The sequence below is a fragment of the Diaporthe batatas genome (genome assembly GCF_019321695.1).
Source record: "Diaporthe batatas strain CRI 302-4 chromosome Unknown Contig00004, whole genome shotgun sequence".
NCBI classification, from domain to species: Eukaryota; Fungi; Ascomycota; class Sordariomycetes; order Diaporthales; family Diaporthaceae; genus Diaporthe; species Diaporthe batatas.
In genome coordinates, this window is record NW_025408551.1 from 2,925,368 (window position 1) to 2,948,819 (window position 23,452).

At 43.9% G+C, this 23,452-nt stretch overlaps 6 protein-coding genes across 6 annotated transcripts; 4 read left to right on the forward strand and 2 right to left on the reverse strand.

The window, feature by feature from the left end:
* Positions 1–295: 295 nt before the first annotated feature.
* Positions 296–2,900, forward strand: KVR01_004492 (uncharacterized protein). The gene is made up of 3 exons (XM_044793542.1): positions 296–1,080; positions 1,183–2,022; positions 2,111–2,900. The coding sequence occupies exons 1-3, from the start codon at positions 837–839 to the stop codon at positions 2,683–2,685; spliced, it is 1,659 nt and encodes a 552-aa protein (XP_044646656.1). The 5' UTR covers positions 296–836; the 3' UTR covers positions 2,686–2,900.
* Positions 2,901–6,326: 3,426 nt separating this feature from the next.
* KVR01_004253 (uncharacterized protein) lies at positions 6,327–7,560 on the reverse strand. The gene is made up of 3 exons (XM_044785726.1): positions 7,169–7,560; positions 6,967–7,096; positions 6,327–6,883 (listed from the first exon to the last, which is right to left on the reverse strand). The coding sequence occupies exons 2-3, from the start codon at positions 7,066–7,068 to the stop codon at positions 6,422–6,424; spliced, it is 564 nt and encodes a 187-aa protein (XP_044646417.1). The 5' UTR covers positions 7,069–7,096; positions 7,169–7,560; the 3' UTR covers positions 6,327–6,421.
* A 158-nt stretch (positions 7,561–7,718) lies between these two features.
* Positions 7,719–8,705, forward strand: KVR01_004169 (uncharacterized protein). Its single transcript, XM_044783415.1, has 2 exons — positions 7,719–8,258; positions 8,354–8,705. The coding sequence occupies exons 1-2, from the start codon at positions 7,824–7,826 to the stop codon at positions 8,432–8,434; spliced, it is 516 nt and encodes a 171-aa protein (XP_044646333.1). The 5' UTR covers positions 7,719–7,823; the 3' UTR covers positions 8,435–8,705.
* A 1,017-nt stretch (positions 8,706–9,722) lies between these two features.
* KVR01_004797 (uncharacterized protein) lies at positions 9,723–11,928 on the reverse strand (the record flags this gene model as incomplete). Its single annotated transcript, XM_044790459.1, has 6 exons — positions 9,723–10,137; positions 10,229–10,411; positions 10,471–10,727; positions 10,798–11,361; positions 11,466–11,806; positions 11,868–11,928. 6 exons carry the CDS (start codon positions 11,926–11,928, stop codon positions 9,723–9,725), a joined length of 1,821 nt encoding a protein of 606 aa, XP_044646961.1.
* Positions 11,929–13,485: 1,557 nt separating this feature from the next.
* On the forward strand, positions 13,486–15,035 carry KVR01_004043 (uncharacterized protein; the record flags this gene model as incomplete). Its single annotated transcript, XM_044784172.1, has 5 exons — positions 13,486–13,497; positions 13,560–13,622; positions 13,811–13,894; positions 13,962–14,054; positions 14,115–15,035. 5 exons carry the CDS (start codon positions 13,486–13,488, stop codon positions 15,033–15,035), a joined length of 1,173 nt encoding a protein of 390 aa, XP_044646207.1.
* Positions 15,036–15,988: 953 nt separating this feature from the next.
* On the forward strand, positions 15,989–17,853 carry KVR01_004373 (uncharacterized protein; the record flags this gene model as incomplete). Its single annotated transcript, XM_044788027.1, has 3 exons — positions 15,989–16,938; positions 17,001–17,503; positions 17,612–17,853. 3 exons carry the CDS (start codon positions 15,989–15,991, stop codon positions 17,851–17,853), a joined length of 1,695 nt encoding a protein of 564 aa, XP_044646537.1.
* Positions 17,854–23,452: the final 5,599 nt, after the last annotated feature.

A 23,452-nucleotide genomic window follows, 5' to 3' on the forward strand; every position in this document is an offset into this window, starting at 1 on the left:
GGGAGAGTCCCTGTAGCCATCGGCATGACGCAGGATAGACTGATAAGCCCAGCCGGGCTACTGCGACGGAATATGTTCAGTCCAGACCACTGGCGTCTAAGTCGTCATGGATAGGGCCGAATCACTGAGTAATAAGCCTCCCAACTCCTCACAGCCGCCCCCCGTGACAGCAATTATTAATGCCGTGCGACCAGGCGACGCCGGCCTGAGCCAAGTCAAGCGCCAGTGCATTAGTCGACGAGCTGTTAGAGAACTCCCCCTCCCCTACTCCCCTCAACACCCTCTCCACAATCCCGACCAGATGGACCCTTTGCATGGAGGGGCACTGCAGTAAGATCTGACACTCGTCCAATCGCCCGCCGCCAATTCTTTCAAAAGGCGAGCCGGATCCCACCAGATGCCCGGGTCAAGACCCCTCTGTCTCCACGCGCAACAAATCCAACGGCTCTCTCCCCTGCGCAGCTCAGGCCATCAACGCAAATAGCATTTTTTTTGTGACAGCTCGATCCTGATTATCTAAACGGCTCCCTGTCTGCACCGTCTCATCCTGGTGTGGTCCACAGTGCACACGACACCCCAGACAACGCATCATATCCCAGATAAGCACGGGGATCGGATTGTTCGCTCGGCCAGCCTGCTTCCATCTTTGGCAAGTATAAGACAAACGAAAGCCCTCCTGTGTCCCTGACGACGCCGGCTCCTCCTCAGATCGACATCGACATCCCAAAGCCCTCGGCCTTCCTCACCATCACCGTCACCGCCAACCACCATCTCCACATCTACTTGTCAGCTCTTGACTGAGTCCGACAAGCCTGTAACACACCGTATCTGACAAGATGACGACCACATACCTCGCTCCCCACGAGTCCGACCGCTTCGACTATGTCGTCGTCGGTGGAGGCACGGCCGGATGTGTGATTGCCTCCCGTCTGGCCGAGTACCTGCCTCACAAGAGGATCCTCCTGGTCGAGGCTGGCCCCAGTGACTTTATGGACGACCGGGTCCTCGACCTGCGTCAGTGGCTGGCCCTCCTCGGCGGCGAGTTCGACTATGACTACCCTACCACCGAGCAGCCCGAGGGTAAGTGATGGATGTGATGATGCGTGCGCGTGTGTGCCGTAGATGATGATCCCTCCCAACGTGAAGAAGCGTGATGCTTACCAAAGCCCCCCTACGGAACAGGCAACTCTCACATCCGCCACTCGCGGGCCAAGGTCCTGGGCGGCTGCTCGTCCCACAACACGCTCATCTCGTTCCGGCCGTTCGAGTATGACCTGAAGATCTGGGAGTCGCTGGGGGCCAAGGGCTGGGAGTTCAAGGACTTCATGCGCATCATGGACAAGCTGCGCAACTCGGTCCAGCCCGTCCACGCCCGCCACCGCAACCAGCTGTGCAAGGACTGGGTGCTGGCCTGCAGCGACGCCATGAACATCCCCGTCATCCCCAACTACAACGAGGAGATCACCAAGACCGGCTCGCTGAAGCAGGGCGTCGGCTTCTTCAACATCTCCTACAACCCCGACGACCACCGCCGCTCCAGCGCCTCGGTCGCCTACATCCACCCCATCCTGCGCGGCGAGGAGCAGCGCCCCAACCTGACCATCCTCACCAACGCCTGGGTCGACCGCATCAACGTGCACAACGACACCGTCAAGGGCATCAACCTCGTCCTGCGCGACGGCTCCCGCCGCACCGTCAGCGCCCGCACGGAGACCATCCTGTCCGCCGGCGCCGTCGACACCCCCCGCCTCATGCTGCTCTCCGGCCTGGGCCCCAAGGACCAGCTGCAGGCCCTCGGCATCCCCGTCTTCAAGGACATCCCCGGCGTCGGCGAGAACCTGCAGGATCACCCCGAGTCCATCATCATGTGGGAGCTCAACAAGCCCGTGCCCCAGGGCCAGACCACCATGGACTCGGACGCCGGCATCTTCCTCCGCCGCGAGAAGCCCGACGCCGCCGCCTACAAGACGCCGGCCAACCCCAAGGCGCTGCCCGACGGCGACATCGCAGATGTCATGATGCGTGAGTACATATATATATATATATTTTGTGAAGTTGTAAAGGACCCCGTGCCGAGAACCAACAGCTAACCAGACCTGCCCCGCCCCAGACTGCTACCAGATCCCCTTCACCTTCAACACCGAGCGCCTGGGCTACGAGAAGGTCGCCGACGGCTACGCCTTCTGCATGACCCCCAACATCCCGCGGCCCCGGTCCCGCGGCCGGCTGTACCTGACCTCGGCCGACCCCTCGGTCAAGCCGGCCCTCGACTTCCGCTACTTCACCGACCCGGAGGGCTACGACGCCGCCACGCTGGTCTACGGCATCAAGGCGGCGCGCAGGATCGCCGAGACGGAGCCCTTCAAGGGCTGGATCAAGCGCGAGGTCGCCCCCGGCCCCAAGGTCCAGTCCGACGAGGACATCAGCTACTACGCCCGCAAGGTCGCCCACACCGTCTACCACCCGGCGGGCACCACGCGCATGGGCGACGTCGAGGCCGACGACCTCGCCGTCGTCGACGCCAAGCTGCGCGTCCGCGGCCTCAGGAAGCTCCGGATCGCCGACGCCGGCGTCTTCCCTACCATCCCTACCATCAACCCCATGCTTACGGTCCTGGGTGTTGCTGAGCGGGCGGCCGAGATGATTGCTGAGGAGGCGGGATGGAAGCACAGCGCCCGTCTGTGAGGGGGTTGTGTGTGACGGTGCTGTGCTGGGTGTGCTAGGAAGGGAAAAGGAGTGATGGCGAGATCCAGGGATGGTGGTTGGGTTGGTGAGATGATGAAAATACCCCCTGCATTGGCTGCGGGCAACCATAGAGTTGAACAAGCGGTTTGTATAGATGCGCAACTTGTGTTGTACGCATGAAATCAGATAAAATGAGCAAAGTTTTACGACCTTGACTTCTGCTACCATCCAAACATGACATTTGATGTGTGACTGGACGAACGCTTAGGGGTGTAAGTGCCTGGGGGTGATTCTGCCATTCTGCATCAAAGTAACTTGATCCTGCGATGCTCAATCCCTTCAAAAATAGCAGACCCGCCATGCTGTGCCCTGGAAATAAATGTCCCAACGCGGTAGAACTCGTTTGGGCCACTTGCCGGGTAGAGTAGAAGGCCCCAGATATCCCGTCTCAAGCTGTCGTCGGAGCACAAGGCACAGTCAACCTTGGCATCAAAGCCAGGGTGGCTGTCTTGATAGAACGATATCCTATAATCCGGTTTCATTGTTTCCTTATACATCTCCTCTGCTTGCTCTGGTGTTAGGCCTATCATGGTCGATTGGCTTGCGTGGGGCGGGTGTGCCGGACGCTGTTCATCGGGATCCGACTCTGCAAGATTCTCGAGTGCTACATGGCGGGAGGTTGCCGCATCGTTACTAGTTTGTGTGCTCCATTCAGAGCAGCAACTAGCTATCAGAAGCAAATGCAGGTGCGCTCGCATATTCTTCTTGATACCTGTATGCCTGCGAGGGATGTATTGGATTGGATCCCAGTCCCGGTGAAAGAAGGCGAAAAGCCCACGGAAGAGCTCGCACGGCTTTTTGGAACTGGTCAGGTCTCCCATGGCAGCCAGCGAGTTTGCACTAATTCTTAGCATCGGCCCACAGAGAGAGAGAGATGCACCGGCGATGCGACCGTACGGATTTATACCATCGACGACGACGTGAGACCCCAGGCTTTTGTACTCCGCTCTCAGATGGAGTCGAACCCTGCAGGTCGTGTTGGTCCTGTTTGTGATCAGAAAAGCGACCCTGGATCGCCTGGCCGCCCAACTCCACGATGGACCAAGCGACCTCGCGGAATTCTTTGCCATTTGTAGGACTTGTCGTAGGCTAGCCGGCTGCCGCCGCGATGGTGGTCTGAACACAATGATTTTATCGGATTTCCATAGCAATCCACAGCAGAGATCCTCTTCCCAGAGGCCCGCCAGGTACTTGTGGCCCGAAACCTCATGTACCCGCCGAGCCAAACCCGCTATAGCGGGAAGGATGTCTCTCTGATCTGTGAAATCACATGCACTGATAGCGGGTACCAGACTGTACCAGAAGTCTGTCGTGAATGGACCCTGATTTCGGATTGCTTCGAGCTGGCGTAGAATGTTTGTGGAGTGGTGGGGCGTCCCAAGAAAGGTAGGGTTATAGTCGAAAAAGTCCCCATCAGCACAAGAGCCGTCTTCACTGGCCACATGTTGTCCGTGCTGGAAGTGTATCATCCTGGCTCCAAAATACAGTAGCCTTGGCGAAAGAGCTTTTTCCTGAAAGACCCATCCACGCTTGTTCCATTTTGAACACTCAAGATCTCGTGGCAGAGGGGCATTGCTTGCAACCAAATCACCATTTGAGAATACAGGCTCGCCATCGACAGTAAGAAGACGCAGGAATACTGGGCTCTGGTCATTGGGTTCGATGATGCCGATACATGGAGAGTGGCGATCAGGGTGGTCAAGGAAGCCCTCGAGACAAGACTTGGATGCCGGAGCACATATAGTTAGCCATGAACTTCCAAAGATATGGCTCATTTCTTGACTTTGTTCTTCCCAGTCACTCCTGTCTCCATCTTGTCGGATGCAAATGCAGTCGATCCAAGGTACCGCAGTCCCAGCACCTGGCACACTGTGATCGCATCGCGCATCACAGGAGTCATCATTCGTCGTGGTATTGATTCATACAGGATGCTTTGCGTTTTCATAGTGAGTTTCAGCTGCTTTCTAGACTCTTCTGGCGAGCCCCAGCAATAACTCAGAGTCGCATATCTCAGCCCGCCGGGGTCGGCGGCAGCTTTCCGGCCATCGATTAGCCTGGGGCCAGATAGGGTGCCTGAGCCAAGATCCAGAAGTCTTTTGGGTCGGTAATCGTTGCAGGATATACTTTCCTCTGTCGAGGCTAGTTGACGCTCTATAAACTTCAGATTTGCCTGACTTAGAGATGTTGCAGTTGGCGTGTGAGAAACACCGAGCTGATTGGTGACTCTGTCTGCAGAGGGTCAACTTCAATCCGAAATCTTACATTGTGGCAACCGATCTCACCGTGAGCCAGGTAGTAGAAACCGAATTGCCCACCTTGGCCTGGACGGGCGCGTAGGATCACCGTGACAAAGTTGAGAGCGCGTTGACAAGGTTGTTGGCCTTCATGCCAGTGGAACCCGATCCACACAGAACACTCATGAGGTTCCCTCTGCCTTTGGCATGCCAGCATAAGCAGTTGCTTGCGCAGGAAATGGCAGAATCCACATCCACCCAGCGAACAATGTTCAAGGACAGCAAAGTTCGGCCAAGAATCAATTGCCAGTAGACAGTGCTGTGGGTGATGGAGGTACCAAGGCACCTTGTGTATATACTGGGAATTGACATTGTTCGGCTCGGTCGAAAGCCGCTGGAAAGCAGAAACACAACATGAACAAAGTCTTGCAATATCACGCCTCGGATATGGCGCCACTGGGTCTCGGTTCGGAGGATTCTGTAACCATTTTATGAGTTTTAGAGATGTTCCTGAAATTGACTCAATGATCTTCGCGCCGTTTGATGAGGGGCCTTGGACTACTACGATGGCATGTTTCTCAATGTCGACCTCGCCCTGCCGCTGGAAAAATTGTGGAAAGACATGATGAGCATGGAATTCTGCAAGCCATGCTAAAGTTTCCATAGATCGCGCAATGTGAACCGCTGTCTTCCGAGAGTAGTTTGATGTCGCCGGTGGTTGGGAAATAATGGAGGAGGCTTTGTCTATAAGGGGGAGAATTTGATCCAGACGATATGGGGGCGGTCCTAGTTCGTGCAACAACGAGTCCATGTTGAGTTTACTCTCTTGGATTAATTATCATCACAAGAGGAGGACCGAAAATGCCCCGCAGCATCGACTGATATGAGAAAATTCTCTCGGTAATACAAGGCTGTCACACCCCGGATGAACACGTCGCCCTGGCCGAAATTTTATCTTGAGCGTCCACAATGTTACTCATGTGAGATTTGTGACGTAATTATGTTTGTTTGTGTATCCTCGCTTGGAATTTTCGATGATAATTTGGATCTAGGCACGTAGGCTCAGCCTCGTGGCGCGATGACAACCCTGTGAGACGGCTAGGGGGCGTCGCTCTACGTGAAGTAATTGGGGAAATCGCACGGTGCCGCACTGATGGCCTTTCTCACATGCTCTGATCTTTCTTGTCTTTTTTCGTGGGTATCCTGGGCTGAGAGACACGGCGTAGGAAACTAGCCACACGTGAACACTCAGGCCTGGATGTTTGATTTCGTCAAGAAGCTGTCAGCAATGTGTGATGTAATCTTCAGAACATTATACAAGTCTTCAAAGAGTATGGGGCACACGGATTTGTACGGCACCAGGCCGAGTCTTGATTTATTGGAGGTGAGATAGCCCGCTATTGAACAGGATCTAGTTGGTCCTAATGTATGAGAAGTCCCAATCATCGAGGGTGGTCGACGGCGAGGCTCGCGTCCAGGCCATCAACGATTGCTTGCTTCCTCTGGGAGACCAGAAGTCGATCATTTCCAGGTTGAGTGGCAAAATAGAGGAAATTGCGCATCGTCTCGCCTGAGAGTAGCGTCTGAGGATGGGGGACAAGGATGCAGCGTTCCCCAAACCAATGTGTGAGCGGTTGGTAGTGCTCCACCATGTTTCCTTGTGCGTCCTGCGCAAGTACGCGCTTCACGATTCGAAGTTCCCATTCCACATTTAGTTTCGGACCCCCACCGGTGGCGGAAGTGACCATGCCAGGCATATCGAACATGCCAGGGACTCTGAGGGCGTCCCAATCCTCCACCCATACAGCCTGTACGTTGGAACCAGTATCATTGAGAACTTGTCTTCTCTTGATCAGGGCCGGGTTACCCCCCTCATCGGGAGGTGCCCTGATCTCGACTGTGAGCTTCAATGTTCTATGTCAGCCCGGCTTCTTATGGGTCCCTGAAATTCGCATAAAGTCTTCACTCTCGGATTTGGTTATCTTACATTGTGCCCATACATCGCCATCGGGGCCCTGTCGCACCACGCGTACTGGGCCAGCTGTTGATTGGGCGTATTATGTGGCGGAGTTGGCTTCGCACCTGCCATCCCATGGGATCATCTGAGCGTTATAGAACTGAATGCAACGAATGGTAAAGTCAGCTTCCGCAGCATTCCAGTAGTAGTTGGAAAGCACACATCCACATACATATCTAAAAAACATAACTTTCGGATTCTTCTTCCGACTCTTAGCAAGTTCTTCAACATACTCGCTGTACTTGGTAAGGCCAAATTTGCCATCGATGGCCCAAAAGACAGGCTTGCCCCCATTGGGCATGCGGCCCTCTTGGAAGGCTTTTAGCAAACATGCCGCATTTTTCTCCTGTCCAGGTTCCTGCTGCAGGGCATCGAGCCTGGATTTCAAATGCTCCCTTACTAGTCTGGCTTGCTCCTCCAGAGGATCGAGAGCTGGCTCCTGCGATGACATGACTGAGACGTATGATAAGATTGATCCCGGGGATAGTTTGACGATTGCTATTGTACAACGAGAAATGTGAAAGAAGGAGATGATTGCGGCCGAAAGTGCAACTTAAATAGCAGTTGGCGGACAGTTGTCTAGGCAGCACTGCTGTCAGAGATGGACCCGCCTGTGCCACCTGTTGGGCCGCACAAGTACTGCGGTCTTGCAAGGCACAGCCCCAACAGCTGATTTAATCAACCGACCCCGCCATTGTCTCGACTTTAAATAATGGCAGCCTCAACTCTCTATCCTTTGAGCACATCCCCAATTCTAACACTCAACACACTCTTTTTTCTTCATACCTTCCTATGCAATCCATACCAGTCACCAATTTCATCCGAAAATGACTCATCAAGAGAGCAACATATCCCAGGGCGGTGAGGGCCATGGCCTTGTCGACGGAGTCGCAGCTCTATCTGTCACTTCGCCCAACGCAGCGTTCGGAAATGGTAGCAAAGAACCTGCGGACTCAGCCTCGCAATTATCCCAAGAGACAGGAAACCCAGCTTCAGTACAATCACGCACTCCCCGGCCGCTATGGAATACCCCAGAAGGCAGGATCGCAGGGTATCGACGCATGATCGAGAAGAATCGTGCTCCAGACCAGCGTGCTAATGTTGAGGCACTGATCCGCTATTATGAAGAGGGAGGCAAAGTTCCTGAAGGGCAGGAAGAGGTGTGGGCAATTGACGGGGAGGCCTCCTTTGGTATCAGAGACTACAGGACAAATCCTGACCAGAGACCCGAGGGATGGGAGTCTAAGCTTAGGTTTTGTGATGTAAGCCAAATTTGCCTTTGATTGGGTCTGGGCTTCTCTGAATCCCCCTTGCCTCGTCTACCTGCTAATTCCTAGATTTTATCTCTTTCTCTTAGTCCTCAAAGTACTATCAAATTAACCGAGTTAGTGAGCCCGATTCCAGGCTTGCTGATGCGGAAGGGAGGGTTATTTTGTAACAAGATTGGTCTTATAATCGGCGAGAAAGTAGAAATTGAGGTGGATTGACAATCTATCTGGATTCGTTCTCATTTTGTATACCCTAGGGTATGTACAAAGAGATACATTGACAACCTATCACTGACACATATGGCGATTACGGAGATGAAGGACCTGTCCTCAACGAAACATGAGCTGGACTGCTGAGAGAGAAATCTGAAGCGAGTGTGTCCAGCGACAGCGAAGGTGACGAATATCATGTGTGAGGAACCTGAATCAATATCGTGTGTGCATTGGGTCCTCCATACCCAAAACTGTTTGCGCTGGCTCTCCCCCCCGTCTTGACGTTTGGCCAAGGCTCCCTGTCGGAGTCTCGATGTATGAGGCACATTGTCGCTGAGACGGTTGAACAGCGTGTTCGGAGGAACGCATGTGATCTGTCACGCCAGGGATGCCTTTAGAATGGCGGGTATCCCACCAGTTCCTCTGTGTGATCGAGGACCATCTTGATAGATCTAACAGAAAGTTTCTCGGCAGCTGGCACTCAAGTGGCAGAGAAGGCACGGTGGACCGACTCAACTGGAACGGCATCCCCAGGTGATGGTCCCGTGCCGCGCACCTGAAAGGACTGCAGGTGGCTAGCCAGCATGGCCAGATCCGGGCCAGCACGAGCATCGGTCGACCGGACCAATGCTTCCTGCGCGACTGCGCTTCCCATTCCAGGGTTTTCAAATCACCAGGTGTAGCACCATTAGTGTTTAGGTCTGTTATTCTCATGACAGATTCAATGCGGTCTCCATCTTCAAAGTCGGCGCTCAGTGTATCCAGGACGAGCGCCGCCACCCCCTCACCGCGAGCGTAGTCCTTGGCGTCCTGGTCTCACATACTTCCCAGGCCAGATGATGAGCGCTTTCCAAATCTGGTCTGGGATGGGAAACTACCAGCTTAGCAGACAACTTCCAGCGTCAGGCGATGCTGTGAAGCCAGGGCCTCTGCTTCCGCTGGCCTAATGCCCAAGAAGCCAGCATCGAAGGCAGTCGGTCTTCGAATTTAATATTTAATCATGATGAGCTGTAGACACAGCACAAAGAAGCGATAGGCTTCAAATGAGAGGAAAAAAGGCAGGACTATCATATATTGAGCATAGCTAGGTACCTCCTTAGGCACAGGTACTGCTTGGTTTCACTACCTACCTAGGTACTTGAGGGATCAGTCAAATGGTCCTAACATCTATAAACACAATGCATCTACTAGTAGCCGTCTGAAAGAACACAGTCCCGCCAGCATTGGCCCAATTCGACTGACTTCTCATTGATGCAGTCCCAATTCACGAATGAAGATATCCGCCGCCTTCTCACCAATAGAGAGCGCCGCATGGTTAGTGTTCGCAGCGAAGTTCTTGGGAGCGACACTCAAATCAGCAATCTTCAATCCGCGCACACCATAGACGCCGAGGCGGGCGTCGACGACGCCTTGCTGCTCGCGCGGCAGCATCTTGCACGTCCCGAGTGAGTGCCACGTGGTGCTGACGTTCTCACGTATGAACCGCTCCAGGACCTTGTCGTCCTCGGCCGTGTACTTGATCGGCGGCGCGTTGGCGGGGAGTGGGCCGTCGAGGGTCACGCAGGCTGCGTCCGACTTGCTGTCGAATGGGGGGTGGGAATGCGCCATCTCGCCCCTGTACATCGGCATCCTCCTGATGACCTCGCGCTGCTTCTTGTACCTGGAAAGGGACTTGTAAATATTGTGTCTTGTGTTTTTCGGAGGCAAAAAAAAAAAGGGGGTGAGGCTGTCGGTGGGCCTTGCAAACTCACATCCAAATATGCTTTTTCACATCGAGCTGGTGCTCATCAGTGAAGAAACCAGTCACGAAGTCCACAGGGTCGTCGACCTTCGGGCCCGTGATGTGAATATCTCCGCGTGAGAAGGGGTAAACAGTAAAAGCCGTAATTGAAAGACACGGGTCGCCCGTGGTAAGAGCTGGGTTTCCAGGGAACCTGCAAGATGTTAGAAATGCCGGCGACTTGATAGTTCAAGTGGTTTGTGCTCTGCTTACCCGCCGACCACGCTAAACACGGCCAGCGGCTTGTCAGGATTGTTTTTAAACTCCTTGTCCCAGGCCTTCTGAAACTCAGGTCCAAGCTCTGCGACCTCCTCGTCAGTCGGCCGAACCTTGCCTTGGATCTGCTGAGCGTTCCAGCCGAGGATCTTAGGGCTGGCTTTCATCAAATCCTCAGGGCTACCCATGCGCCCGAAGACGACCCCGTCTAGCGTATCCGCCGCCTCCATATTGTTGAGGTAGGGGTATCCGAGCTGGGACATTATTTTGTCAGCATATGGTTGATAGGGTGAACAGCAGATTATCAAGTAAGACATCACAGACCAGGTGGTGGTCTTCGTAGCCATTGCCAACTCCTGGGAGGTTCACAACCACCGGAATTCCGGCCCGCTCTAGAACAGTGGAATCACCCAGGCCAGACCGTTCCAATAACGCGGGTGTTCCACACGCTCCACTTGATACGACGACGAGCTTGCTTGCTTTCACGACAAGAGGATTCTCCCCAGTGGCTTCGGCGTTGTGTCTTGGATTAGTTCTGAGCTCGACGCCGACAGCCGTCTTCGTCTCCTCATCTATCAGGACTCGCAATACCTGGGACTCGACAAGCACGTGGAGATTGGGATACTTGTCGCTGTTCAAACGGGTGCGCAGGTAGCAAGTCGCCACGTCCTGGCGCTTGCCCTCGGTCGAGATATAGCGCCTGCTTTTGCCGACAGAGTTGATAGATTCGAGGTCTTGTATGTCAGGGACCTCAGGCCAACCAGCCTTCTCGGCCGCTGCTAGGAACTCTGTGTCGATTCTCTCGGAGCCATAAGTACCAAAAGACACATTGATGGGGCCGTCGTGGCCATGAATATCCTTGGGGTCCTCCCCATGGAAGGTCTCGAGCTTTTAGATGGAGTCAATATCAGCTTCTGACCTATTGTTATAATCACAGCTTCCTTGCCCAGGCGGGTGTGATTATGGCAATCAGGCCCTGCTCGCCAACCTACCTTCTTGAAAAATGGCATCATCTCGTCAGTTGACCACCCCGGCATTCCCCAAGAGTCCCAGTCACACCGTTGGCCCCGGCTGTATGCCATCATGTTCACAGATGATCCTCCGCCAAGGACGCTACCAGAGGGCATGACAAGAGGTCTATCGGCCACTTCCGGGGTTGGATTTGTCGCGTAAAAGGTGGTCGTGGTGCTGTCTGGCATGAGATGTGTCAAAAACATTGCCGGGCAGCTGATTGTCGGCATATCATTGTCCTGCCCCGCCTCGATTATGAGGATTGACAGGTTGGGATCAGCATCCGCGAGCCTGGCAGCGACAACACAGCCAGACGTGCCGCCTTCAGATCAGATAATTGTCAGTGATCATGGGTATGTAAATCTTGAAAAGGGAGTACCTACCGCCAGCGATGATGACATCTACATCCTTGAGGTCCTCTGGGAGCTTCTTATAGAGACCCATTTTCCCGAGAAAATACCAACAAAGAGCCAAAGGGCGAAGTAAGGACGGTGGATTAGGACCGGTGCTGAAGTCCAAGTAACGTAGGAGTCAGAGACACGTGGTGAGGGCTAGTAAGGAGAGGAAAGTGCAAGATGAACGAGGAATCTGGTTGTGTTATGAGCAGCGCAGTAAATATAGGCTGCCCTTCGGTGCCCACTGACAGTTGACTAGTAAGTAGTAATTGACGGATGTGCTTCGAATCTCCAACGACTAATTACAACCCTCACCGTAGGAATGGGCTGAGGATTGTGTTGCTCGCATCGATGGAGTCCGAAAGGACATTCTAGTTATTCTATAAGCCAACAGGCTCCACCCCGCTTCGTGGACTGGAAATTGAACTCGGCACGGAAACTGTCGAAAGGAGAACCAACAGACGCGCTAGATGGGCATCACCTAGGTAGCTCTGACGCCAAGTGCTGATGGTGAAATGGGGCCTGACGAGTTGGTTCCAAGCTTGTAAGACAGAGGTACAGTGTGGCAGTACCTAGATGGGCATGGCCGCAGCAGGGATAATTGTAGGACAATTTACCCGTTGGCCAACCTCCCTGCTTACACCCGTGCAATGAGCCGGAGCTCGTTGTCTTATCGTATTGTAGGGGCAACTGTGAGTAATCTTCCCTAAGGATCCAACTGCCAAGTCTTCCAAGGTTCGCAGCGCCACCTCTGGGCATGGTTCAGTGAAATTACCAACAAACAGTTTACTGGGCTGGGCAACTGTGTCAGGTAAAAGATCGACTTGTGTGCTTCTGAGTCGTTAAGACTTGGAAGCTGATGAGACAGGCATGACACTCGCCTCGACTTCTTCGAGATCTTGTGCACAAGGGTAGAAACGGATTCGCGTTGGAGGAATTTCCTCAAAACCACCTGGACATTCGAAAGCCATCGCGCTGTTCTCCAGTCTCAGACGGCTCTGATAGCTGTGATTTCTCGATTTCTTAAATCGGGTTGTCTAGATCCGTGAAGCAGGACACGCGGCGAGAGAGAAGATGAAGCAATTTGAAGGTGACTGCGAGGCACCCCAGGGCATCTTCAGTAGGAGTGGCCATAGAAGAGCCAAGTTTGCTCTGTGAAGGACCAGTCTGGGGTGAACGCCGCAGGATCTTCTCTTCTCCCGGGAAGCCAAAATTGGGTTTCACGTAGTCCAAAGTCAACGGTAGGCGATATGCTGCTTGTGCTATCTGAATTGGCAAAATCGAGGCCGCAACCGTCGAAGCTACCCTACTAGTTGGGTACAGGAGCCCAAGTGTTGCTCGTGGGCCAGATCGTTAAAAATGCTGGTCGGCTCTTGAATTAGCAGGCCCCAAATCATTTCCAACCACTGGGGCGTGCCCAGGTGGTCAGAATCGTCTGAGCTCTCTGTCTTGTGGCAAAGCTCCAAAGCTCCCCCTGCCCCGCCACTTCACTTGGACGACGAGCTTGCCCACCCCAGAACTTCAAGTTGGCTCAAAACAAACAAACGGTTTGTTTTGAGTGCTGTTTGGCGCAATGACTCACGAATTCAGCCACACCTTACCAACGATGAGGCTCCAGGTAGCGTTACTTGGCTATCTTCTCACCGATTGACACTTTACTCACAAAAGTTTCTTGCTCAGGGAGACGACGAGAACCCTCGCGGGGGTGGCCAGGAATGCCCTCCCACCACCACACAGCCCTCAGTAAGCTCTTCGAATCAACTCCTCTGACTTGGCCATTGTCTCACAATTCTTTCTTCTCAGAACAACTCCTCCTGTTCATGTGGATGTGGCAACAACAGTCCTTCCAACAGTCACCCGCAACAGGTCAGTCCTCCCAGCAGCAGAGCCCTTCCACAGACTGACAGTTGAGTACCCATACGGTCGCGCAGATTCACGCAACCCCTCCTCAGCCTGGTCATGGAAACAACAGCTCTCCCCCCCAGGGAGACGAACTTCCTGGCCACAGTCTGCAGGTAAAGGCCTCCGAGCAGTGTTTGGCCCGAGCACGTTTCTGATTCACTGACTGTCTCTTCTATTTAGAGAGATGGCCTCTTCCCGTCTCAAAGTGGCGAGACGCCCTCCCAGGACACCACTGGCATCCTCAATCAATGGAGTTGGCATCAGTCACCCCAGGTAACACCTGATTGAATCTGTTCCGCGGCTGGCCTGTCACTAATTATTTGCGCTCATCAGCTATCCGACCAACCTCATTCTCTGGCAAATGGCAACCTCGCCGACGTCGAGTCTCATACCCCTACACCTCACGAGCCTACTCTCCCCCCGACCCAGGTTAGCGCCGCCGTCGCAGAGTATGACAAGATCGACAGGGATCTCGAGATGCTCCAGCAGAAGCTTGAGCAGCTCATTCCGCAGCACCCAGAAACCCTGGAGGACTTTCAGACCACACGCAACAAGCTTCATGTCCTCAAGCAGAAGCTCCAAGGCCGGCTGAAGAACGGCGTCGCCGTCGCCCAAGGTCACAGCCAGGAGCCCGTCGAATCGGCCCCTGTCCACCCTGTCGTTGAAAAACAGCAGGTAACCAAAAGCGGGCATGGGGATGTACAGCTTAGCATTAAAGAGTTTGCATTGATGCTATTTGGCGGCTGGCGCAAATTCCTCAATCCTTCCCATCGAGGCCTGAAGGGTGCTGCGGCCTGGCTCACCAACAATCGCTATACTGATACCGTCGCCAGTGCCCCATCTCTCCACAGGCTGGACGATGAGACTGCTTCGGGGCAGGCAGGGTTGGACCTTCAATGTCTTTTGGAGTGGGTTTCCTCCCCCGACTTCAGTCCGACCTTCGCATGTATCTTCATGCCCTGCCACGTTCGGAGCAACACCGCAAAGGACCTCCGCAGACACCTGCTGAGTGACCACCAGGACCTGTTCCAGGGCAGTGGACTTCTGAGGCTGCAGAGTCAACTCAATGCTGAGGCCCTCGAAGTCTGCTTTGGAGGCCGTGTTCCGCCCTTTGCCCAGAAGCATATCAATGGGGTCTTCCACACTGCGCTTCTCAGCTCGCGAGGCCCGATGACTACTCCTTGCACCAGCCGCGAAGACGACGAGATGTCGCCTGTGACGATCGATACCTTCGGGATCCCATTGAAGGGATAGACCCCTCCTCGCCGTCGATGAAGCCCTGGACTCTTCTCAGAGCACGGAAAGATAGACAAGCCTCGGGCCCAAACCATAGAATCAATGTTCTTCTAAAGCCTGAACTATTTCTTGCTATCCTTGTTTCACACTCACTGAACAGCTACCGTTAGGCTCTGTGGCTAAGTAGTCGAACGGCATATCAAGAGTAATGAAGTCCTTACTATCTCATGCAAACATGGGGGAGATCAAGGGCGTGATGAGATCCCTGACAATGACACGAGATGTCCCATGTGAAGAGAGGACTGGCGTCTTCATGGGCTTAATCGGGACTTGTCAAGTGAGGGTCCTACCACCTGGAAGAGAAGACTTGATCTAACAATGCTTCTAAGAAGCTGATGACAGCAACGATAGGGGGAGTAAGAGGTGGAGTATGCGCCCATTGTTGTGTTTCACGAAGTCAGGCTCTCATGTCCCTGCTTACTCCCTTGTACTATACTCTAGGGCTGACACGGGCTTACACCTCTGTCGGTACCTAGCCCGTTTGAGGTATTGTGAGATTGGGTGAATCAATAGCGGGATGATAGGAAGTTGCCAGACCGGGAGTGCCAGAGCTCATTGGGCATGACCAGGGTTGAATCCTACATGTGGGATATGTGGAGTAATATGGCCCAACTCTTGCAGCCAACTGGCTTCTGATGCCAACTTGAACAGCCCCGGCCTTTCTAAAGGTTCAGGGCCAAGCTGGCAATCTTCACTTGCGGGGGCTCGAAAGGTGCAGAAACTATAACCCAGCTGTCCAAGTCGCGTCAACGAAGAAATCGAGCATGGAAACCGCTTTCAGCCTTCGATGGCAGGCATTTTTTCATGCACTGGCGACAAATCCATATGCGTGCCTCATAGCACTCTGCGTTTGTATCCTGTCGGCATGGGCTCTTCGACGCCGGCTGAGGGACACAAGCCACCCACCTAGCATGTGGGATCCCATACCATTCGTGTTCAACACCACTCAGTTCCTCGTTAATAATCACAAGTTTATGGCTCGGGCGAGGTACTTCTTCTCCTACTTCAACGTGCATCCGCGCTACCGTGTCCTATCCAGCAGCCTGTTCCTAACGTGTCAAGACAGGACAATACTCGAAAATGCAAGCATCACCAAGTTCTACTTGGGCCCGGTGCCCGTCTACCTCGTGTACGGGCGACAGAACATCGAAGCAATCTTCAGCCGCGGACTGGCCCACAAGATCGGACACGAGAGCATCATGGTACAGAAGGTCTTTCCTGTCCTGTACAGGATGAACAAGGAGGAAGTCGGGTGGTTTGTGAACGACAAGACAGGTCGCAAGCCCGTTCCGCGGGATCCCCACGAACCCAAGATCAACAGGACCCCAGCGCGGCGGTACTGGCTCGAGTACACAAACGTGCACACCAACTTCCTCGCGCGCGAAACCCACATACAGCCACTCGGCCGCGTCTTCGAGCGGCTTTTCTCCAAGACGCTCGAGGAGCAGTACCACGAGGGGCAGGGCGAATGGAGCGTCAAGGATCTATGCCGCCGCACCATCACGGGGTGTGCCGCTCGCACGCTTCTAGGCCCCCAGGTGTTCGAGCTCGAAAGGACAACAGGGGAGGACCTGATCGATGCATTCTGGAATCTAGATAAGCACGTGTTCCAGCTGGTCCTTGGATTCCCTCGATGGTTCAGCCCTGGGGCCCACAAGGCCCAGAGCCACTTTCTCGCCAAGATCGCCAGGTATGTCGATTCTGCGTGGGCTAAGTTTGACTGGGACGCGCCCGGTGCGTCCGAACTGCCCTGGGAGCCTTGTTTTGGGGCCCGAGTCTGTCGAGAGATCTGCGTGTGGCTACGGGAGGCCGGATTCAGAGACGAGGTTTCTGCTGGTGCATTGGGCACGCTCCTCTTTGCGTGAGTATCCGTGCCCATCAAGCCGTTCTTCTGTATATGTTGTGTAGCTGACACACGAGAAGTCAGAACACCAACTCCGTACCGACCATGATGTGGATGCTCATCGAAATAGCACAAGACAAGGATCTCCAACAGGCGATTCGGGAGGAAGTCTTGACAGCTCGCAGTGACGAAAGCACCGATGGATTGTTCGACTTGCAGAAATTGGCCAGACTTCCGCTACTGCAGTCTGTATTTTCTGAGACATTACGCCTGCACATGGATTTCAACCTCATCAGGCACGTCCATGAGGACGGGATTTCGATGGATCTCAATATCCGATCATCGACGGGCGCGACAACAGGGACTGCCCGTGTTGCCATCCCTCGCGACGCGATGCTCCAAGCGCCGATGGCGATAGCCCATTACGAAGAGGCCGCGTGGGCCGTACCGGGCCATCCGGCCTCAGAATTCTGGGCCGAGCGACACATCAAGTATGCCGACTCCGATGCGGCCGATGGATCCAAGGCGAACAAGAAGCGTGTGTACGCGTTGTCTGGCCGGCCAAGCTCGTTCTTTCCGTTCGGTATGTATTTCAGGTTTCTACCCTTGGCAGTCACTACTCGCCAGCTCCCATAGATTCAACCTCGTTTCGAGGCTTCAAGGTGTCATATGGCTGAAAACGTCGTTACAGGTGGCGGCGAAACTATCTGTCCAGGTCGCCATCTCGCCAAGCATCAGATATTTATTGTATGCGCGCTCATTGTGTCGCAATATGAGCTGGAATGCGCTGGCTGGGTGACTAACGGCGGGAGAACTTCAAGCAGACCGGGTCAGAACGACAGAAAGTTCGCCGGGGCGGGTGCATTACCGCCGGACAGAGACATGAAGATCCGCTGGAGGAAGATACAACAGGGATCTACAACACCGAGATAAGACCACAGCTCGATGGACTTGGGAACAACCTAATGGTAAGGGTGTAATCACGGAGGAAAGTTAGTATAGTATAAGCCCCTATAAAGTAACCTTCTTACTAAGCCCCTTATATATATAACTATTCCTCTTTTAATATTAACCTTAAAGTTACTTATTAAAGGTTAAAGTTATTATTATTTTTTTTAATAAATAGTTAAGTTAAATAAAGAGAAGTTTATATTATTATTATTATATTTATAAATAATTATCTTTTATTATAAATAATAAATTAATAATTTTATTATTAATTAAAAATATATATTTATTAACTATTATAATAATCTTTAAATTCTTTATTAATTAAATTATTAATAATATTAAGAATACTATTTTTTATTAAATATATTTATATAAACTTTTATTAATAATAAAAACTATTTTAATTTTATTAAATCTATTAATTAAACTTTTATTAAATTTATTAATTAAGTTTATTATTAATTAAATTAATATTAAATATACTTTAAATTAAAATAAACTTAAATAAATAAAAATTATATAATTAATAATAAAGTTTATAATTAAATAATAATATATTTTAAATATATATATAATATTACCCTTAGAAATTTAAAAGGTATTATTTAAACTTATATAATTATAAATAAAATAATTTATAAAGTTATTAAAAGATTATAAATTTAAAAATCTTTTAAATATAATAAATTAATTATAATAAAAATTTATTTAAAAGATTTATTAATATTTTATTAAAAAGTAGTTTTTAATTATAAATAATTAAATGATTTAAAATAAAATATAATATTAAAAAAATAATATAAATAATTTATAATATTTTAATATACTTTAATATATTATATACTAATAAAATTAACTTAATTAAAAACTTAAAAAAACTTTATATTAATAATTAATTATTAATTAAATATAAGTTAACTTTAAAGTATAAAATTTAAAAATAAAATAATTTATAATAATATCCTTTAAAAAATTATATTAAATAAAAATTAATACCTAATATTAATAGAAGTCTTTTAATAATATTATTATAATTAATAAAAAAATATTAAAAATATATTAACTTATAAATATTATTATATTTAATTAAAAACTTTAATAATTTAAATTAAACCTTAAAATTAATAATATATTATTATTTTTATTAAAACTTTAATTCTTTTAATTATTTAATAAATTTAAAAATATTAATAATACTTTAAATAATAATATATTAATTATAACTATTTAATTAAATAAACTTATAAAAATTAATATAATTATAATTACTTTAAAAACTTATAAATTTATTATAAAATAAAAATAATTAATTAAATCTTTATAATAATAAAATAATAATTTTTTAAAGTTTATAAAAACCTTTTAATTATTATAATATAAAATAATATAAAAGAATAATTAAAAATAATTTAATAATAATTTAAACTTAAAAATATTAAAAATATAAAATTAATAACCTATAAATTCTAATAAATATATAAAAAAGATTATATAAATAATTATTTAATAAATTTATAATAAATTTATTATATTATAGTAAATTTACTATAAATTTATAATAAAATTACTATTTTTAATAAATTTATTATAAATTTATAAATGTATAGTAAATTTATTATATATTAATTACCCCCCCTTTTAGAAATAAGGTCTACTTTTATATAGATAGTAGAGTAGGTAATACTAATTATAAGTAGAAGGCTCTACTTAGGTGCCTATTATTTAGCTATAATAGTAGTTTCTAATTTATTATATATTGTTATAATAGGGTAAAGTAGTTTATATAATTATATTTATAGATTAGTTAAAGTAGTTTATAATAGTAGTTTTATTTATAAAATTATTATAAATATAAATAGCTTTTAGCTTTTAACTAAATAAGGGGTATAAAATAAAGCTAATTAAAGGTTATAATAAGTAATATAATAAGAAGTTAAAGGGTATATTTAATTTTAATAGTAATAAAGTAATATTAGTTTACTATATATAATAGTAAAGTATTATATTATAATTATAACTTAAATTTAATTATAGTAATTAGTTAAGTTAATAATATTTTTTAGAAATTATTAATCGCTTTATTAGTAGTAGTAGTAGTAATTTAGTTAACCTCTATTTTATAAAGTGTATAATATTTAATTATATTATAGTTCTTAAAATATTTAATTAGTTTAGTAATATAGTAATAAAGGGTATTAATATAGTTAATAATAATAATAAAGGTATACTTAATATATTAAATCTTAAAAGTAGTTTAATTATTAAGTATATTATTAAATAAATACTTTATTAATAATATTAAAATTATAGTTTATATGAGTAATATAATAAAGATAAAGTTAATAAATAGAGAGTTAATAAAGTAGTTTTAATTAAACTTATAAATTTAATTAATAACCTTATAAAAATTAATAATATAATTAGTTAATATATATATAGTTAGGTTATTATAAATATAAAGTATAATTATAGGAATATATTAATTTTATATAGTTAGGATAATTTTAATAATAATAAGTTTATAATAGTTAATAGTTTATTAAATTATATTAAATTTAAAATATTTATTTAACTTTTATTAATAAATTAATTATAGAAGTTCATTATATTTTAATAATAGTTTTATTCTTTTATAGTAGTAGTGAGAGTAGTTAGGTTACTTTTATTAAATATAATAAGAATAATAATCTATTAAGTTTAAATTATAAAAAAGTTACTCTTAAATTTAAACTTAAATAAAGTATTATATATAAAGTAGCTGTGATTATTATCTTTAATAAGGTTAATAATATTTTATATATAGTATTTATAGTTAGTTAGAGTAAGCTTAAAGTAGTTTATTATTTAAGTTAAGGTTTTATATTAAGGAGATAAAGTAGTTATAGTATTAACTTTTTAATAAAGTTAATTATAATCTATTTATTAATTTTAATATTTATAACTTAATTATTAATAAAGTCTTTATTAATTTTAATAATATAAATAAAGGTTATAATAAAGAATTAAATAATAGTAGCTTTTAATAAATATAAAGATTTAATTTTAATTATTAATAAACTATTTATAAATATTATAAGTTTAAAATACTATCTTATTAAAAGTTAATATATAGAAGTATAAGTATAATATATCTTATAGGAAAGGTTTAAAGGTAGGTTATAAAAATAAAAGTTTAGTAGATTAAAGTTTATTTTATTTATATATATATATTTCTAAATATTAAATATAATTAATTTAAAGTTTATAAGTTTTTACTTTTATTTAAATATTTTATTTAATAATTAGTTATAGTATAATAAGTTATTATAGTTAATTTAAGTTAAAATAAAGAAATAAATAAGGTAGATTTAAGTATTTATTTATAAAATAAGTTTATTAATAGAGTAAAATAATAAAAATTATAAAAATATAGATATTATACTTAATTTTATAGATTAATAAGCTATTATATTCTTTATTATAAAGGGTTTATTAAAAAGTTATATAGTTATTATTATAGTAAGAAAGTAATATATTATATTTAGTAAAGGTAGTATAGATATAATTAGTAATAACTATCTCTTTATTATATAGGTAGATAGTTTAATAGTATTTTAAAAGTAAAAGCTTCTCTATCTTATATAAGTTAGTTACTTAATAGTAATACTTAATAGTTTTATTTTATTATAAAAAAGTTAGTTTAAGTTTTAATTTATTAGGTATAAAACTATATAAAAGTTAAGTATAGTTAAGGTATTTACTAATAATACTCTTTAAATAGTAAGAAAATAGATATAGTTAAAGTAGTTATAAGTATAATTATAAAGTATAGATAACTAATAGATAGGTAGATAATAATAGAAGTGTAATTAAGTTTATAAATATATAGTGTTTTATAGGAAGTAAATAGTGATTATTATTATAATATTAATAAGTAAAGTTTTTATAATAAATTTATATATTATTTTTATTTTAAAGTCTAACTATATTAAAATATTAATAGTTTATTCTATATAAAGTTTATATTATTTATTTTTAATAAATTTATTTAAGCTATTTAATTTATTATTAAGTTATATTATATTAATTATTTTAATAATTATATTAATAATAGTATAATTATACTTTATTTTCTATTATAATATTATTTTAAACTATTTTTTATAAGGTAGCTTTAATACTTTATTTAATTTAAAAGGGTATAATTTTTATTTTTATTAATAAATAACTATATAAAGCCTTTATTTATTATTATTTATTTTAAATTCTTTAATTAAATAGTTTATATTTAAATATTCTTTAAGTATCTATATATTATAATAATTAAAATAATCTATTTATTCAATTAAATATTTAGTAATTATTTTTTACTTTATTTTATAATCTTACTTTTGGATTATATAGTTAACTTTATAATATTTAAAAGCTTTTAAACTTTTATATTATTTTAATTTCTATCTTTTATTAAATAGTTAATTATAATTATATAAATTAAATAGTAAGAATATAACTAATATTAGCTATACTATAGATATTATAAAGTAGATATTTATATTAAATAATAATTTTAATTAATAAGCTAGCTTATCTACTTTATTTTAATTTTAAAGAGTTTTATATATTATTTTAAGAATTTATAAAGTAGTTTATTTAAGGTTATATTTATAGTTAAAGTTTAAATATATCTAGTTATTTAATTCTAATTATAGTTAATAATAGTTTTATTATAATACTATTTAATAAATATTTAAATTTAAATTATAGAAAGATTAGTTTCCTTTTAATAAATTTATTTAAATAAAATAAAAATAATATTATTTATTATTATAATTTTAAATAAATTAAAATTATATAAAATTTAATTTATAAAGTAATTAATTATCTTATTATAAATATTATTAAGATTAAATTATAATATTAAGAGTATATCTATTTATTTTAGTTTAGATTAATAGCTATTTATATATAAATTATAACCTTAATTATTTAGTTTTTAACTTTTAACTATCTATTTATTTAAAGGTATTATATTATAAAGAATAAAAGTTTTATATCTATAAATACTTATAATCTTTATTAAAGCTTTAATAAAAATTTATAATTATAATTACTAATTATATACTTTAAGATATTTTAATTTTTAAAGTATAGAGTATATAGTAGTATAATAGCTTAATTATTAATAGAGTAGATTATATTATTTAAAATAATAAGGTTAGCCTTTAAGAATTTATTAATTATAGTAAGGAAGAAGTTAAAAATAGTGTAATAGCTAGTTTTTAGGTTATTTAGGTGGCTAATATATCTAATAGTCTTATAATAAAGTCTATAATAATAATATAAGGTTAGTAGTAGGGATAAGATTAGTTAAAGTTTACTTAATAGTAGTTAATTATTATTCTTATTTTCCTAATAGATAGAATAATTCTAAATATATTCTAAACTTATTAATAGTATTTATTAATTATATATTATTTAATAAAGTTTTTATATATTTAAATCTCTTTAAAGTAGTACTTTAAATTATAAAAGTTAATAATTAATATTATAATAACCTTTATTAATATATATAGCTATATTTTATTATTATACTCTTTAAGAT

What these genes read in the sequence shown, in the direction of transcription:
- KVR01_004169 (XM_044783415.1), top strand. Translation starts at nt 7,824, where the DNA reads ATGACTCATCAAGAGAGCAACATATCCCAGGGCGGTGAGGGCCATGGC. An exon ending in CTAAGCTTAGGTTTTGTGAT is followed by an intron (nt 8,259 to 8,353) that starts GTAAGCCAAATT and finishes TCTTTCTCTTAG; the next exon opens with TCCTCAAAGTACTATCAAAT.
- KVR01_004492 (XM_044793542.1), top strand. Translation starts at nt 837, where the DNA reads ATGACGACCACATACCTCGCTCCCCACGAGTCCGACCGCTTCGACTAT. An exon ending in TACCACCGAGCAGCCCGAGG is followed by an intron (nt 1,081 to 1,182) that starts GTAAGTGATGGA and finishes CCTACGGAACAG; the next exon opens with GCAACTCTCACATCCGCCAC. An exon ending in CATCGCAGATGTCATGATGC is followed by an intron (nt 2,023 to 2,110) that starts GTGAGTACATAT and finishes GCCCCGCCCCAG; the next exon opens with ACTGCTACCAGATCCCCTTC.
- KVR01_004253 (XM_044785726.1), bottom strand. Translation starts at nt 7,068, where the DNA reads ATGGCAGGTGCGAAGCCAACTCCGCCACATAATACGCCCAATCAACAG. An exon ending in TGGCGATGTATGGGCACAAT is followed by an intron (nt 6,884 to 6,966) that starts GTAAGATAACCA and finishes AGAACATTGAAG; the next exon opens with CTCACAGTCGAGATCAGGGC.